Source organism: Orcinus orca, chromosome 7, assembly GCF_937001465.1.
Source record: "Orcinus orca chromosome 7, mOrcOrc1.1, whole genome shotgun sequence".
Lineage (NCBI taxonomy): Eukaryota > Metazoa > Chordata > Mammalia > Artiodactyla > Delphinidae > Orcinus > Orcinus orca.
The window spans coordinates 98,457,897-98,473,122 of NC_064565.1; the positions used below are offsets into that span (position 1 = coordinate 98,457,897).

At 38.5% G+C, this 15,226-nt stretch overlaps 1 protein-coding gene across 3 annotated transcripts in view; it reads right to left on the reverse strand.

Moving 5' to 3' along the window:
- Positions 1-15,226, reverse strand: part of ABCA12 (ATP binding cassette subfamily A member 12) — a 180,100-nt gene that overhangs the window by 30,516 nt on the left and 134,358 nt on the right. For all 3 annotated transcript variants that reach the window (XM_049711887.1, XM_049711889.1, XM_049711888.1), the window contains 9 exons: positions 13,573-13,791; positions 11,900-12,096; positions 10,934-11,094; positions 9,286-9,522; positions 7,465-7,615; positions 4,907-5,159; positions 4,257-4,343; positions 3,347-3,440; positions 609-736 (listed from right to left, as the gene is read on the reverse strand). In XM_049711887.1, the coding sequence (XP_049567844.1) occupies positions 609-736; positions 3,347-3,440; positions 4,257-4,343; positions 4,907-5,159; positions 7,465-7,615; positions 9,286-9,522; positions 10,934-11,094; positions 11,900-12,096; positions 13,573-13,791 (1,527 nt within the window). The remainder of the gene's footprint in view (positions 1-608; positions 737-3,346; positions 3,441-4,256; positions 4,344-4,906; positions 5,160-7,464; positions 7,616-9,285; positions 9,523-10,933; positions 11,095-11,899; positions 12,097-13,572; positions 13,792-15,226) is intronic.

A 15,226-nucleotide genomic window follows, 5' to 3' on the forward strand; every position in this document is an offset into this window, starting at 1 on the left:
CAACTCTACTCTCTGCTTCTATGAATCTGACTATTTTGGATTTCATATATAAGTGAAACCATGCCATGTTTGTCTATTATTTCACTTGGCATAGTGTCTTCCAGGTCCATCCATGTCATTGCAAATGTAAGCCTGCCACACTTACCTCTGTGGCAAATGTTCAGGTGGCTTAGGAACATGCCTGTGGCTTTGCTATACAAAAAGACATTTTATTCACATGCAGATATCATACTCCAAGTTTTGAGATATTCATATTGGAACTAAGGACAACTGTCACCAAAAGCCACACCTTAAAATTCTGCAAGCTGGCACAATCTAGTCAACAACTCCACTTTCGCCTCGAGAAAAAAATATGTACACGTTTAACAATACATTTTTGAGGCCTAAAACAATGCTTTTCAATGTGCTCAAATAAATCTTAATTTAGAGTCATTAAATTAATTTACTTAAATTTTAATATATAAGGCTGTTTAGATAAAACAGAATTTACCCATATAAATAATCAATAGAAACTTGCATTTATTGTCACAAATTCAAAAGACAGTTACTATTAAAATTAGAAAGCATGATATTCTAAATTAAACATGTTATAAACAGAGTATTTTTACCTTTTTTGCATAAACTTATTGGCAGTTGATATAAGATAGTTTTCCAAGTGGTGGTCAGTGAGGTTATAAATTAGATGGGAAGAATAAGTTGTTCTATGAGGTGGAGAATAGTTAAATTTAGGACATTCCTGAAAAATAAGGTTAAAAAAAGTTCTCTTTGGATAATTCTGTACAAATTAAATAGACAATGTCAAGGAGCTTCAGTTTTATGATCTGTCTATTAGTGCAACTGGTAGAGTGTGAAAAGAGTGTCCTCTGCCTCTAAAGAGCTTTGAAAAGGAAGTCATCTTGCCTATGCCAAAAAATCAGAACTTATTATTTATACAGAGAATATACATGTGTTTAGGACTTGCTTAAAGCCAAAAAAGAACACAAGTTAATTAATGTTCAATATTTCTTTCACTGTACTGACAAGCTTGATATGTTTGGAGAATAACATTAAACGTTAAGATGACTCAAAATTCCCTCAATAATTCACAGGGAAGAGAAAAATGTTTGCCCCAAATTGAAAAGATAACATTAACAGACATAGGTTCTCAGGGATGAACAGCAGTGGATAAAAAGTTTGTGTTATATTAGTTTTAAGGTACCAACCTAGGTGTCAGAACCCAATTTTTCCCATATCCAAATCCAATCTTTATATATATATGTCTTATATATATGTATATATGTGTCACTTATACATATACAAGTTGCAAAGACAGTACAGAGAGTTCCTGCATGCCTTTCACCCAGATTTCCCCACTGTTAGCATCTTACATTACCATCATACATTTGTCAAAATTAAGTGCCTTGGTACATTACTATTAACCAATCTCAGAGCTTACTTTAAACCACTTATTTATGTGTTCGTAGCTTTCTGCACTTCCTGACTACTAACTTTTCATTGAAGTGTCCCATGCTTCACTGCCATGAACTTTAGTTTGGGAAAAGCCTAGCACTTTGCCAGTTTTTCCTTCCATCTTTCACATGGTGTTCCAGAGCCTGAGGCTAGCACCACATGTGTATCAAGAGCATAATGTTGCAGGTTGCTCTAAAAAATGAAGGCTGAATTTCACCTTGCATCAAGTTGTATCAACTTGAAGATCACATTCTATAATGCCACTGGTTTCATAAACAGAGATATCCTTATGTATGCAACTTAATTTTTAGCTTTAACTTTTTATTGACTTATACATACAGAAAAGCACACATATTATAAGGATACTGCTTGATGAATTTTGACAAACTGAACACACCCTTGAACCAGCAACTGGAACAGAACAATGCTATTACCCCAGAAGCCCCCTCATCACGCTTCCTTCCAATCCTACCACTTCCATAGTAACCAGCACAGAAGAGTTTTTCCCGTTTTTGTATTTTATATAAATGGAATTGTATCATATGTACTCTCTCGTATTTGGCTTTTTTCACTCATCATTTGTTTCTGAGAATATGATGTGTGTAGTGTAGATTATTCTCATCTTGCTGTATATAGAATTTCATTGTGGAAATAGATTACATTTGATTTATCTACTCTACTGTTGCTGGGAATTTGGGTGGCTATTACAAATGGTATTGCTATGAATATTCCAGTATATATCTCTTGGTGAATTTATTCACATTTCTGATGGGTATATAACAGGAGTGGAATTGCTGAGTCCATAGGGTATGTATAACTTCAGCATTAGTAGACACTGTCAATTCTTTTAAAAGCTATTTACACAAATCTGGATTCCCATCAACAGAATATAAGGTTGAAAAAATTTTAATCTACTGGGTTTTTTTAATTAATAAAATTTATCTAAGTTAGTTAAAATTTATCTAAGTTAGTTAGTTACTAAGTTAGTAGACTTTTACTGTGAACTAAAGAAAATACATGAAGGATTTCAGAAACTAGCTAGGTTATGTAAGGGATTAGAAAATGCTTTGAGTACTGGGCAAGAATAATATTTATATGTGCAAGGATTTCAAAAAATGCTTGCTTGATCCCAGCTTTTATTGTTAGTAACCGTCTTACGTGAGACCACAAAAATAGGCTGCATTTACTGAAAACATCTTTATTTTAAAATACTGTACCAAGACAGTTTAGGACGTAATCATATGTCACTTTGAAGAAAATATTGCTAGATTCCTCCCCTATTGAGAGGTAAGTTGACAATATAGTGACTCTCAGAAGCTAATAGTTACCTCTTTTCTTCAACAATCTTTAATTTCCCCAGTGAATTTGTTTTCCTTAAAGTTTATTGAATTGATAGGCCTAGAAAACTAAGGTGTGTATTTATAGAATACAGACAGGGTGTTGGCTGGAGAATCTTTAATGTTTCTTTCAGGACATGGATTTTTCTTGCATCCTGGAAGTGCTGCTTGGAGACATACAGAGTTCTGTTCTGGACTTACACATTACTAACTTCCCAGATGACCACTATAGTAGCAGTCTCACTGTGTTTTCAAATATGACAGTTATGTGAAACACAGAGCTTTCTGGTTACAACTGAACTGAGACCAAAAACTTATTTTCTGTCAGTTTCCACAAAGACTGTCATAGAATTACCTACCTCGGGAAGTTTGTCCTGAGATGGATTTAAAACAGTGACCTGAAGTTCAGTGTTTTTCAGCTGCCCAGGTCGACATCGCTGAGCTACTAGCCTCCATACAATGAAATGATACCAACTCTTTGGTAACCTAGATAGATCTTTCAAGCTTTGATATTTATTCCTTTCTTTTTTCTACTTCACTGAAAGCGAATTCCATCTTACCTGGATATTTTCTGAGCAGGAACAAACACCAAAATTAGTAATAGGATCTTCACTGCTGTTCCATTTTCCCAGACTGTCTTTCTTTAAACACCTTCTGCAAGTAAAAATGATATTGACGTGAGGTATGTGTACATTCGCATGTTTATGTATGAGCACATAAGTGAGTATTTGGTATTAAATTCAGGTGTATAGTCCTAAGTTCAGTTTACTGACTTTTCATAACTTGAATATACATGGCACAACCATTTCCAAGTGATCTGACATTTTATGGGAGATTGAGGGAGAGCACTTCAAGATTAAACAGTGAAGAGACCAAAGCTCATTGAATTGTCTTCATGTGGCAGGATGGAACTTTTTGGACCCCTTTATTTTCTTTGCTCTTCTCATCCTCTCCTCTGAAGGGAAGGGGATACTTTAGCAAAATAATGCACAGAGGTCAGGTTTCCACGTGTCATGTACTATCCTGGAAGTTTCAATAAGCAACACTATGTAGTGCAAAAGCATGGGGACTGAGCTCGGAAGATGTGGGTCTCAGCTTTAGCTACACAACCTACTTTCTAGATTTCTTTAGAAAAGTATCTTAGTCCACATGAGCCTCAGTTTCTTCATCTTAAAAATGAGATTAATAATTCACAGGGTGGTTGTGACTGTTTAATGAAAACATGTACACAAACGAACCTTACAAGTTATAAAGCACCTCTTTATTACTACAGTATAGCATAACCACGGGATGAACTAAAGGAAGTAGATAAAATCTGTTAAAGATAGAGTTCAATCAGGGTGCTGACCTCCTCCAGCCAAATCACACACACTCACTTAACCACACTCCCCCACATACATACACAGACGCATACACATGCACACACACAACTGGAATGTTGAAAAAAAAAAAAAAACAAGAACCACTTACGGATCACTGATATTCAAACACATGTTGTCAATGCCAGGGAAGCTCCACATTGCTGAGACCAGTTCTTTTGTGCTTGGGTGAGAATTTCTGTAATATTAAAGGATAGAAACAAATTCACGATTCCTCCACTAGTCTCCCATATTAAACTCATGCTCATAAATAATTTGAAGAAATGAAATATGCTGTCTATAGGACTGCTTTCTTAAAAATCTAAGAAAGACTCAGACTCAGAAAAAAAAATGGTCACCAAAAAAATAAGCACATGTCTCTATTTGGCTGCCTTATTATTTGTCACATGCATTTAGTGATCACCTACTGTATATATAACATTATATTATACAGAATTCTGACGCTGCTAGTCAATATTCAATAAAAAGCTATTTGCTATATATTACAACAGATTGGGAAGCCATACCTAACCTGGCTTTCCTGATTAAAGTCTCATAATTAAAAATAAAGATGTACTATAACTTTATTTTTAGACAAACACAAAAAGGAGTATCACGCTGCAATAAATCAAACTGTGTATTCCTCTGGCAGGATCAGGTACTGTGGCTACTAGGTTCTTTAGCACTACACGGCATTCACAGGCACAATGTACCTCTGGAGGTATGTGGAAATGTTGTTTTAGTTAAAGGGAAGAAACTTACGCATAGAAGGTTGTCTGTTCAGAGGTACCGTAAAGAGATGGGGAGATCTGGATCTCTGGATAGCTGTCGCTGGAACTTCTTAGCGTACCAAAGCCCATGGCAGTGGTTACAAAGATGATGGGGAGAATAACCTGAGCTATGAAACCTTTCCAGTTCCTGCGGGTGTGGTGGAACCTCTGAATGAGTATAGCCATTACTTTCTTCAGTAACAGTCCAAAACCATCCAATCTCTCTCCTCTGGTCAGGATTTTGTCTGATTAAAAAAAAAAAAAAATTTAATACGGTTCTGGGAAATCCTGCTAAATCCAGAACTGAAGTAACTTCAGAACCTATAGATGAACGGTATATGTGGCATGGTAGGAAAAGCTTATATTTTAAAGATTTGCATTTGAAGTTCAGCTCTTCATTGATCAGCTTTGGGCCCGAGCCTCTCCATCTCATACAGCTTCTGTAAAAGTGCTTTGAAAATTATAAATTACTATACGCAAAATATTCTCTGTCATATACATAGTACTTTTACATGTCAAAGTGAGATATCTAGAATTTTATAGATGAATATTGTTCCCAATCTCTTAAAGTCTCAATGCAGAATCAGTATTATTACTAATTACTAATATTCAAGAGGTAGCTTCTATCAAAAGACTGAATTCAAATAAAATAAATAGAAACCAGAACAGCAGCCTAGTCTAACTCATTCCTATTGTGGGCAACTTAGTGATGGTAAGTGTAATTGGCTCTCATTGTAATGTGAGGTCCAGTGAAGTCACCTCAAACATAGGAAAAGGAAAATGCTCTCCTCCAAAGTATAATTCTCGTTCAAATACTTATTCATTACATTCCTTTTAGAAATCTGGACTGATTATATGGCGTTTCAAAACTATATTTTTACCACGTGAGTCACAAAAAAGAACTCATTGGAAAAAAATGTCTACCCTCTTTCCTCCCAAACCCACCCCACACTGCCCTGAAATGCTCTTCAGGTGCTGAGAAGATATCCGATGGCTTCTGAGAGTGAGAGCAGCTGTGGAGGCCATAAACTGTTGCTTCCTCAACACTGCTCGTACAACTAATAATTTCAGCAGCCCCTCTAAAAATAGTTTCAAGTATAACATTCCCTCCGAAGGCCTGCCACCAAGCGCTCCTTTACACGTGATAAGATGACAGTATTTGTCAACTCTGTGGATATTTTTAATTCTCCATCACAAATTATGCAGCACAAAAATCATGATCTTCATTTAGCTGATAAGGAAAAATACAAAGCTGCTTAATTTAAAATGAATTCCAATTAAATAGAGTGAACAAGTTTAAATGCAAACTCATATCTCTGCAAAGGGGAACTGCAGAAGGAGCTGAATATTTTAAGTTAATTAGTATGCTTTTCTGTTTCTTGAGAAATTACATGTCGATGACTTACAGGTGTATCAAATGGAGCAAATGTGCTTTCTAAATGATAATGTCAATGAGGGGAACATTCTGACTGAAGAATAGTTTCAAATTATGAGACAAATGCAGAGGCAAATACATAACATTTACTTCCTGAAGCAGATGACCACTCTCTAATCAAAGTCTTCCATTCCATAGTCTCGACAATTATATTCCCAAAAGATGATACCTGAGGAATCTAGCAGAGGACAAATGAGACTCCCAAGTTCCAGAATTACACAAACATTAGAGATTATCTTTTCTGAGTTTTAGAGCCAAGCAAATGTTTAATCAAAAGTTCTATTCCTAGAAATTTTTCCCAATTTAAGCAAACTGTTGAAATGACTACTCCATCGTTTATACATGATTTTACTATATGCTTCCTTAAGTAAATAGTGTTTCCAAAGGCATAAATTAACTGTCAGAAAGATAATAAGACAGGATAAAAGTTATTTTCAAAAGAACCCAATCCCTCAAAGTCATGTCAAGAAACATGATTTTCCAAACATATCTTATGTGAAGAACTGTGGGGAAACCTATTATTATAGATTCTTAACCATCAAGTCCAACTTTACCAATTCAGAGACCCTCTCCCAAAAGCATCTTCTCAGAGCCTGAATTTTCTCAGCATATGAATCACTCAGAGGTGGGGGAAGGTTAGACATGTTTTCCAATGAGGTCCCATAAAGAGGGATGACTCTTTTTTACAAAAAAACTTTTTTTGACTATGACTACCACTTGAACATGTGTAATAGCAATGAGTGAGCTACCTTAGAAGGTAACTTGGCTCACTGTTGGACACCACCAATTACAAGAAGGATTTTAACTCGTTGAACACAACTCTGGAGTTGTAGTAAGTCATATCCTGAAAATGACTTCTGGTGGCTAGAAGAAAAACTAATCACCACCCTAACAAGGAAGTTCTTTCACATTCTTCAAAATGTTTATGAAACAGAGAATTCAATTGGGTTTAATAAATATTTTGTATATAAAAAAGAAAGCTTATATTTCTTTAGTCTTTTTAAATTTAGAAAGAAAATTTAAAGTTGAATTAAAAAAAAAATCTGTCCTGTGATTTTTCTCCCTTAGGTCATTTATTGGAATTAAGCAAAATGTGCACATTAGATTTATTATACCATCTCTGTCTGTGAAATTGCTGCTGCTCACAGATAAATCATCATGAGTTGAGATGACACTGGTACTGGAATTTCCAATTTTCTTTTGTGTTAAGTGCTCAAAACTCATATCATTATTTTTCTGTGACCCTTTAGTCAAGTTCAGAAAGACCTAGAAAGAGAAGCCAGAACACTTCATTAGTGTAAAACATGCATGTGTTTTCTAGTTTCTTTTTTTTTTTTTAACATCTTTATTGGAGTCTAATTCCTTTACAATGGTGTGTTAGTTTCTGCTTTATAACAAAGTGAATCAGTTATACATATACATATATCCCCATATCTCTTCCCTCTTGCGTCTCCCTCCCACCATCCCTATCCCAACCCTCTAGGTGGTCACAAAGCACCGAGCTGATCTCCCTGTGCTATGTGGCTGCTTCTCACTAGCTATCTATTTTACATTTGGTAGTGTATATATATGTACATGCCACTCTCTTACTTTGTCCCAGCTTACCCTTCCCCTCCCCCGTGTCGTCAAGTCCATTCTCTACGTCTGCGTCTTTATTCCTGTCCTGCCCCTAGGTTCTTCATGACCATTTATTTTTTTTCTTTTAAGATTCCATATATATGTGTTAGCATACGGTATTTGTTTTTCTCTTTCTGACTTACTTCACTCTGTATGACAGACTCTAGGTCCATCCACCTCACTACAAATAACTCAATTTTGTTTCTTCTTATGGCTGAGTAATATTCCATTGTATGTATGTGCCACATCTTCTTTATTTGATGGACATTTAGGTTGCTTCCATGTCCTGCCTATTGTAAATAGAGCTGCAATGAACATTGCGGTACATGACTCTTTTTGAATTATGGTTTTCTCAGGGTATGTGCCCAGTAGTGGATTGCTGGGTCGTATGGTAGTTCTATTTTTAGTTTTTTAAGAAACCTCCATACTGTTCTCCATAGTGGCTGTATCAATTTACATTCCCACCAACAGTGCAAGAGGGTTCCCTTTTCTCCACACCCTCTCCAGCATTTACTGTTTGTAGATTTTTTTGATGGTGGCCTGTTTTCTAGTTTCTAAGCTCAATTTTGATTTTAAATTTTTACCATATTTATTGAGACAAATAAGTACGACTTTAAGTGAACATTTTTGAGAGGGACTTTAAGTGAACATATTTGTATGTAAAAGATATGTGTTCTCTAAGTGAAGCAACATGTTTGTTCTCAGAAGTCAGTCTTACATAACAACGGTATTGAGATAATTTTAAGATTTTGATTTTGTAAAATGTTTTTTTTTTAATTTTTAAATTTTTTGTAATCAAAAGCGTCTTTATTTTTGGTTCCCTTCTTGAAATGTTTATTTATTTATGTTTTAAAATTTATTGATTGATTTTTGGTTGCATTGGGTTTTCGTTGCTGCATGTGGCTTTCTCTAGTTGCGGGGAGTGGGGGCTACTCTTGGTTGTGGTGCACAGGCTTCTCATTGCGGTGGCTTCTCTTGTTGTGGAGCATGGGCTCTAGGCACGTGGGCTTCAGTAGTTGTGGCCTGTGGGCTCTAGAGCGCAGGCTCAGTAGTTGTGGCTCACGGGCTCTAGAGCGTAGACTCAGTAGTTGTGGTGCACGGGCTTAGTTGCTCTGTGGCATGTGGGATCTTCCCGGACCAGGGCTCAAACCCGTGTCCCCTGCATTGCCAGGCAGATTCTTAACCACTGCACCACCAGGGAAGCCCTGAAATGTTTACTTTTAAATATTTCTTTTCTTTCTAAAAAGAACTGTTCACATTTATTCTAAAGGAACAGCAAGTTAACCAGTTTTAAGCAAAAAGGAAATGTCCAGGTGTACCTCTTCCATGGTGGTATCTGAAATGCCGTAACACCCGATGTTGAGGTCACTCAGGCCATTGTCCAGTGTTCTCAGGAGTGAAAGATAGGCCCCTGAGACGTTGGTGCTAAACGGAGGAAGCACATAGACAAGCTCTCCCCCGATGTCCTCCTTGAGGTAGGCTTCAGGGAGATGTGATTGGATCACTGCTGTCACAGCTGTCGTGTCACATACTGCACTTGCATTTACATTTGGACTCTAGAGACGAAAAGAGAAGTTAAAAACTCCCTTGTCTTTACACTGTAGTGCCCAAGGGCCCCAATCAGAGGGTGGCAAGTTCTTTTAGGCCAGTTCAGACCTATGCCACATAGTGATAACACATCACTCCTCTTGTGGCTTCGTGTCCCACTTGGGACCCCTCTACTTGCCTATAAGTCACTTTCTACTGGCTCCCCTCTCTCACCTCACCCTGTCCCTTCTCCAGCCTCCTTGCTCACCATCCTCTTTTCCCTCTTATGTATGTGCCCCACCCTAGTGACAACAGACTCCTTCTGTCGTCCGACGCTTCAGGCTCAGGCATGCTTCCTCCTCAGGGCCTTTGCAATTGTTCCTTTGCCCCAGATAGTGGCATGGCTCACTCTCTGCCTGGCCTCAACTCTTGGCTCAACTGTCACCTTCTCAGAGACCCCTTCTCTTACTACCCTACTTAAAATGGCACCGCCCAGCACTCCCCATGCCCCTTCCTCTGCTTTATTCTACCCACAGCCTTTATCACCTGCTAATATTCTAAATAATATATTTATCAATTTTACCACCTGAATTCCCCACACCCCATCAGAATATAAACTCCATGAGGGCAGAGATCTTAATATCATCAGTTCACTGCTGTATCCCCAGCACCTAGAACAGTGTCTTGGGCACATATTAAGACATCGTATGCACCTAATACATAAGTTTTTGAATGAATTAATGAATATAACAATGAACTACTCTTTTATATTTTGGAAGTCACATCCGGACGATCAGATATAAAATAAATGATAGTGGTCAAAACCTTCCTAATAGCATATACATCTGGCACAGTATTGATACCTATGCTATTTTAGGTGGTCCAGGGAGCCTTAGTAAGCACTTTTGTTCTTCCAAGATGTGAAAGCACCACTGGCCTGTCTGAATTAATCTCCACATTGCCATTCAAGGAATACTGATCAGAAAGTGATTACATGACTGCATGTTCTCTTCATTTGCTTTTTATAGAGCGGAAAACCTAGTTTTTAGCCTTAGAGGCTGAAATGCTAGGGAAACTAACAGGCTGATCCTCCATCAGTAACCTTAGTACAGACCTTTCTTTCATCGAGCACATTGGTTCTCAGTGTGCAATCCCAGACCAGTAGGAGCAGCAGCACATGGGCTGATGTGGACCTTGGCAGAAATGCAGCAAATTCTGGAGCCTCATACCAGATTTACCGAATCAGAGACTCTTGGGGATGGAGCCAGAAATTTGGGTTTAACAAAAGACCTTCAGTGGTTCTGATACTTGCTCAGTTTGAGAAACATGACCCTAACAGATTAATTTTAGCAATGAATAAAGTTGGACACATTCTGCTTCTGTTTCATACAAAACTTAATTTACGGTCCCATAATGAGGTATGTTTTCTCTCCTACAAACCTTTTTCTTGGTGAGTGTGAGGTGATACCCGTCCCCAAAGGCTTCCTTGAGATAAAATGGTGACCCGCAGCAGCGCAGCCCACCCTCCTCCAGGAAGGCGATGCGGTCACTCAGCACTTCAGCCTCGTCCAAGTGGTGTGTCGACAGAACGATTGTTCTGGCTTGAAAATACAGAGGAGAACAACCAAGAATGAAAAGTGAAGCTGCAGTTCCCAGGATGTACGGAGTTGGCACAAGTAAATCCTGTGATTTATGAGGAGGAGAGTCACGTCTTATGGGCTAACTGAAAAACTGATCAGAATGAGCTTTCAAACTGAGAAATGCGGACGGGGTATTCCTAAATGTTTTTCTTATAAATTGGCAGCAAATACACATCGCTTATGCTGTAAGGCTGAGTGTCCACACTCTGCAGGGGGGGCAACTCTTCCTAATCCCTTAGTCTGTCCCCTTGGCTTCACTTCCATTCTCTCTCTTTCTTTCTGTCACTTCCATTCTCTCTCTTTCTTTCTGTCTCTCTCTCTCCCTCCCTCCCTTCACTATGAAAAAGCAGTAATTTTAAAGACTTTTTGAATATTCTTCTCTGATTAAGCCACTCCACTCTGATTGCTCCTTTGCTTCACATCCTGTTAGCACTTATTTAGTGTGTTTTCAGTTTATTTTCATTTGTGTATGTTTGGTATCTCTAATTAGATTCTAAGCTCCTCTAGGCAGAATTTGGAACTTCTATTGGATTTGCATGCTCTCAAAAGGGCCAGTTAAGTGCTCAATTCACAGTGGGCACTACATAGATATTAACTAATTGATCCAGGAATTTAGCTGGGAGAAGAGAAGACCTCACAAAAGGAAGAGCACACCTTAGATCTTTAATGGAGATTATAAACAGAAAAGGCTTTAACTTCTTTGCGTGCATCCCAGAGGGCAAAATTATGACTGTTGCTTGGCGAAGTTGTAAGAAGATACTCATACCAGTTTTGTTCTTGGATATAACATCCCATATACTTCGGCGAGAGCATGGGTCAACTCCAGTGGATGGTTCATCTAAAATGACCACCCTTGATCCTCCAATAAGAGCTATGGATATGGATAACTTCCTCTTCATTCCTCCTGACAATGTTCCAACTCTCTTATGACGATGGCTATACAGTCCAGTATCTTTTAAAGTCCTTAAAAAATGATATATAGTGGTTTTTTTTTACAGACAGAAAATGTGAACAATGGAAAAATACGAAAAGCACCCTAAATGAGAGGTATTCACTAAGCAACTATTATGTGCTCAGCAAGGTAAACTATTGAAGATTCATGATACAGTTTTCTGTTACTTATCATCTAGCTGGCGGTATAAAACTAATACTCAGAAAACAACACAAGGAATGCATGGCTCATTATTTTATTCATTCGTTTGACAAATATTTATAGAGTACCTGCCTGTTTTCTGCCAGACTGTGTTTTAGGTGCCGTGGAAAAGCACTGAGCCGATAACGTTCCTAACCCATTAGGAGATTATGTTCTAGTAGGTGTGTATATCAGGAGGAATGCTGGGGAAATTCAGTAGATAAACATATTCCCAAGTAAGTTTATAATATGCTATTTCATGATAAGTGTGATTAAAAAAAAATACAGGGTATATGAGATGAGTGCCTGGGATATGCTATTTCAGGCATCTATTCTACACATGGTAGTCCCCTCAGAGAAGCTGACATTTGAGCAGAGACCAGTAAGGTGGAGGAGTAAGTCAAAGGGCTGTCTGGGGAAGGCTGCTCTAAGTAGAGGGTACATGGGAAGCTCTGAGGCTGGAGCAGGCCTAGCATAACTAAGTGTGCACCTGGGTGAGCGTGCCTAGACCAGAGTGAATGGGGAAAAAGCAGAAGGAAATAAGATCAAAAGGATTGGAAGCAGGTCAGGAAGTGCCTCATAGGCCTTGGTAAGAACATTCCTGAGTTTCACAGAGTGTGGTGAGAAGCCATAAGAGGGTTTTGACAAAGGAGTGACCTGGTCTGATCTGCAGTTTAAAAAGGTCACCTTGTCTGCTCTTTGAATAGACTGTACAAGGGAAAGTAGAAGCCAGGAGTCCAGTTAAGACCAGTATGGTAGGGACTTCCCTAGTGGTCCAGTGGTAAAGAATCCACCTTCCAATGCAGGGGATGCAGGTTCGATCCCTGGTCGGGGAACTAAGATCTCACATGCCGCAGGGCAACGAAGCCCATGTGCCACAACTACTGAGCTTGCGTGCCTCAACGAGAGAGCCTGCATGCTGCAAACTACAGAGCCCACATGCCCGGGAGCCCACGTGCCACAACTAGAGAGAGAAAACCTACACGCCACAACTAGAGAGAAGCCCGTGTGCCACAACTAAGACCCGAGGCAGGCAAGAAAAAAAAAAGACCAGTATGGTAGCCTCGTAGGTTAGAAACAGAGGATTGGGGGTAATATGGGAGTCAGAGATGAAGACAGTTAAACAATTCCAGTATAATAACTGGCCAGTGAGGATAATGCCCTTAAATGTATACGATACTAGAAAAGTAGAAAAACTAAAAACAATTGTTTCCTGAGAAACTGTCTCCTACTGGTATTATTACTAGACCTTGACCTCTTTTTGAGAGGAGTTACCCACGCATGTTCTCATTGCTGTCATATCTGACCTTTTCACTTCCTCGTGCAGCTGCTTTTTAGTCCAGTGAGGAGCTTTGATGGAGCCGTATAAGAGGAGGTGCTCCTTGGTAGTGAGGTAACTGAACAGGACATCATGTTGCATGCAGACCCCCAGGTTCTTCCTCACGGTGTGCAGATCTGTTTTGATATCTTTTCCATAAACCAAGATGGTACCTGCTGAGGCCTCAAACAGCCCAGTCAACAGTGAGCTGGGAATGAAGAAACCATAAATTAGGTGTGAACCAAAACTCTGAGTTAGATTTTAGGACTAAATGTATCTCAGTTGTTAGCAAAAAATGTTACAGTGTATCTTCCCAGGCCAGGTCAAGCTATGAAGTAAAATGGGATTAATTGGGAATAAAAATTAAAATTACTTTTACACCTCCAATAATTTAGAGTGTGATAGAAACCCTATGTGATGATGATGATGATAGTGGTGGGGTGATGGTGGTAGCAATGACAGAAATGGTTGCGCTTTTTAACGGCAAATGCACTCTCTCCTTGAGCAAACTCCTGCACTTCCCTGGCATCAGGTAGTACCCATAGGCAATTAAGCCTCAAATTTCTGTTTTCCACATGAACTTTGGTCATCTTAAGTCCCTTACTCTACCCTGTGACGAGAATATTCTCACCTACAAACTCCTCATATTTCAGATGGTCCGTAAACTGGGAAGTTATTTAATATCCATCTTCTCCACTAAAATGTAAGCTCCATGAGGTCAGGGAAAGGACTTGTTATCTCACCACCCTCAGTACCTAACTAGTGTCTTGCACATAATAGATCTTAAATGACTATTGTGGATTAAATAGGGAATCAATATAATATGTAATTCTTCCCATAAATACACATTAAAATCAAATAACATATTTCTTTATATTCAGAAAACTGAAATGGGGACTTTCTCAGCTAAAATTATAGCCTCTTCAAAATCCTTCTCCATCACTTTTCTTCATTGTCCTCTTGTTACCTGTTAGAAATCTTACATTTTAAGCATTGTATTCTTACTAGAAAGCCAACTCTGAATTGAAACAGGTCATATAAATGAGAGTAGCTGCATGTTCACTCATTTCATAACTTTCCTTTGTCCCCTTTTATTTACTAAAGATTAATTTGTATATGTTCTGGCAGTCACTGAGCTTACTCATGATGATAGCAAATAGCATATCCAACAACAGACACTTGTTCTCAAATAAGGCCTAAAGCACCAACAGCATCTTAGTGCTGACTCCAAGCTAAGCCTAGTAGAGCACTGGAGGTGAGTCACAGAAAAAAATTCAACAGAATGTCACTTTAAAAACATTTGAATCTTCTGCATTAGGATACAGGAAAACGCTAGTTAACTGAAGAGAGAGAAAGAGCAGCCCATGTACCACTTGTGGCCTTTCTGATCTATATCTGATAGCTGGTGATCCTTTTCTTTCTTCATGAATCAAGGTAAGGGTTCTCTGTAATAGAGTGGCTGGGGCTGAGTGTGTTTATACCAAGGTTTGTGAACCCAAACTGGTACATGGGCCAGGATAAAAATGCAAAGAAATGAAATAGACTGAATGTATGAGGGAGTAAAGATTGGTGGGGACCAGGGATGAACCAGAAAGTAGATGGCCCCATTGAGAACAGTCACTAACAAGCCCCAAACAATTGTC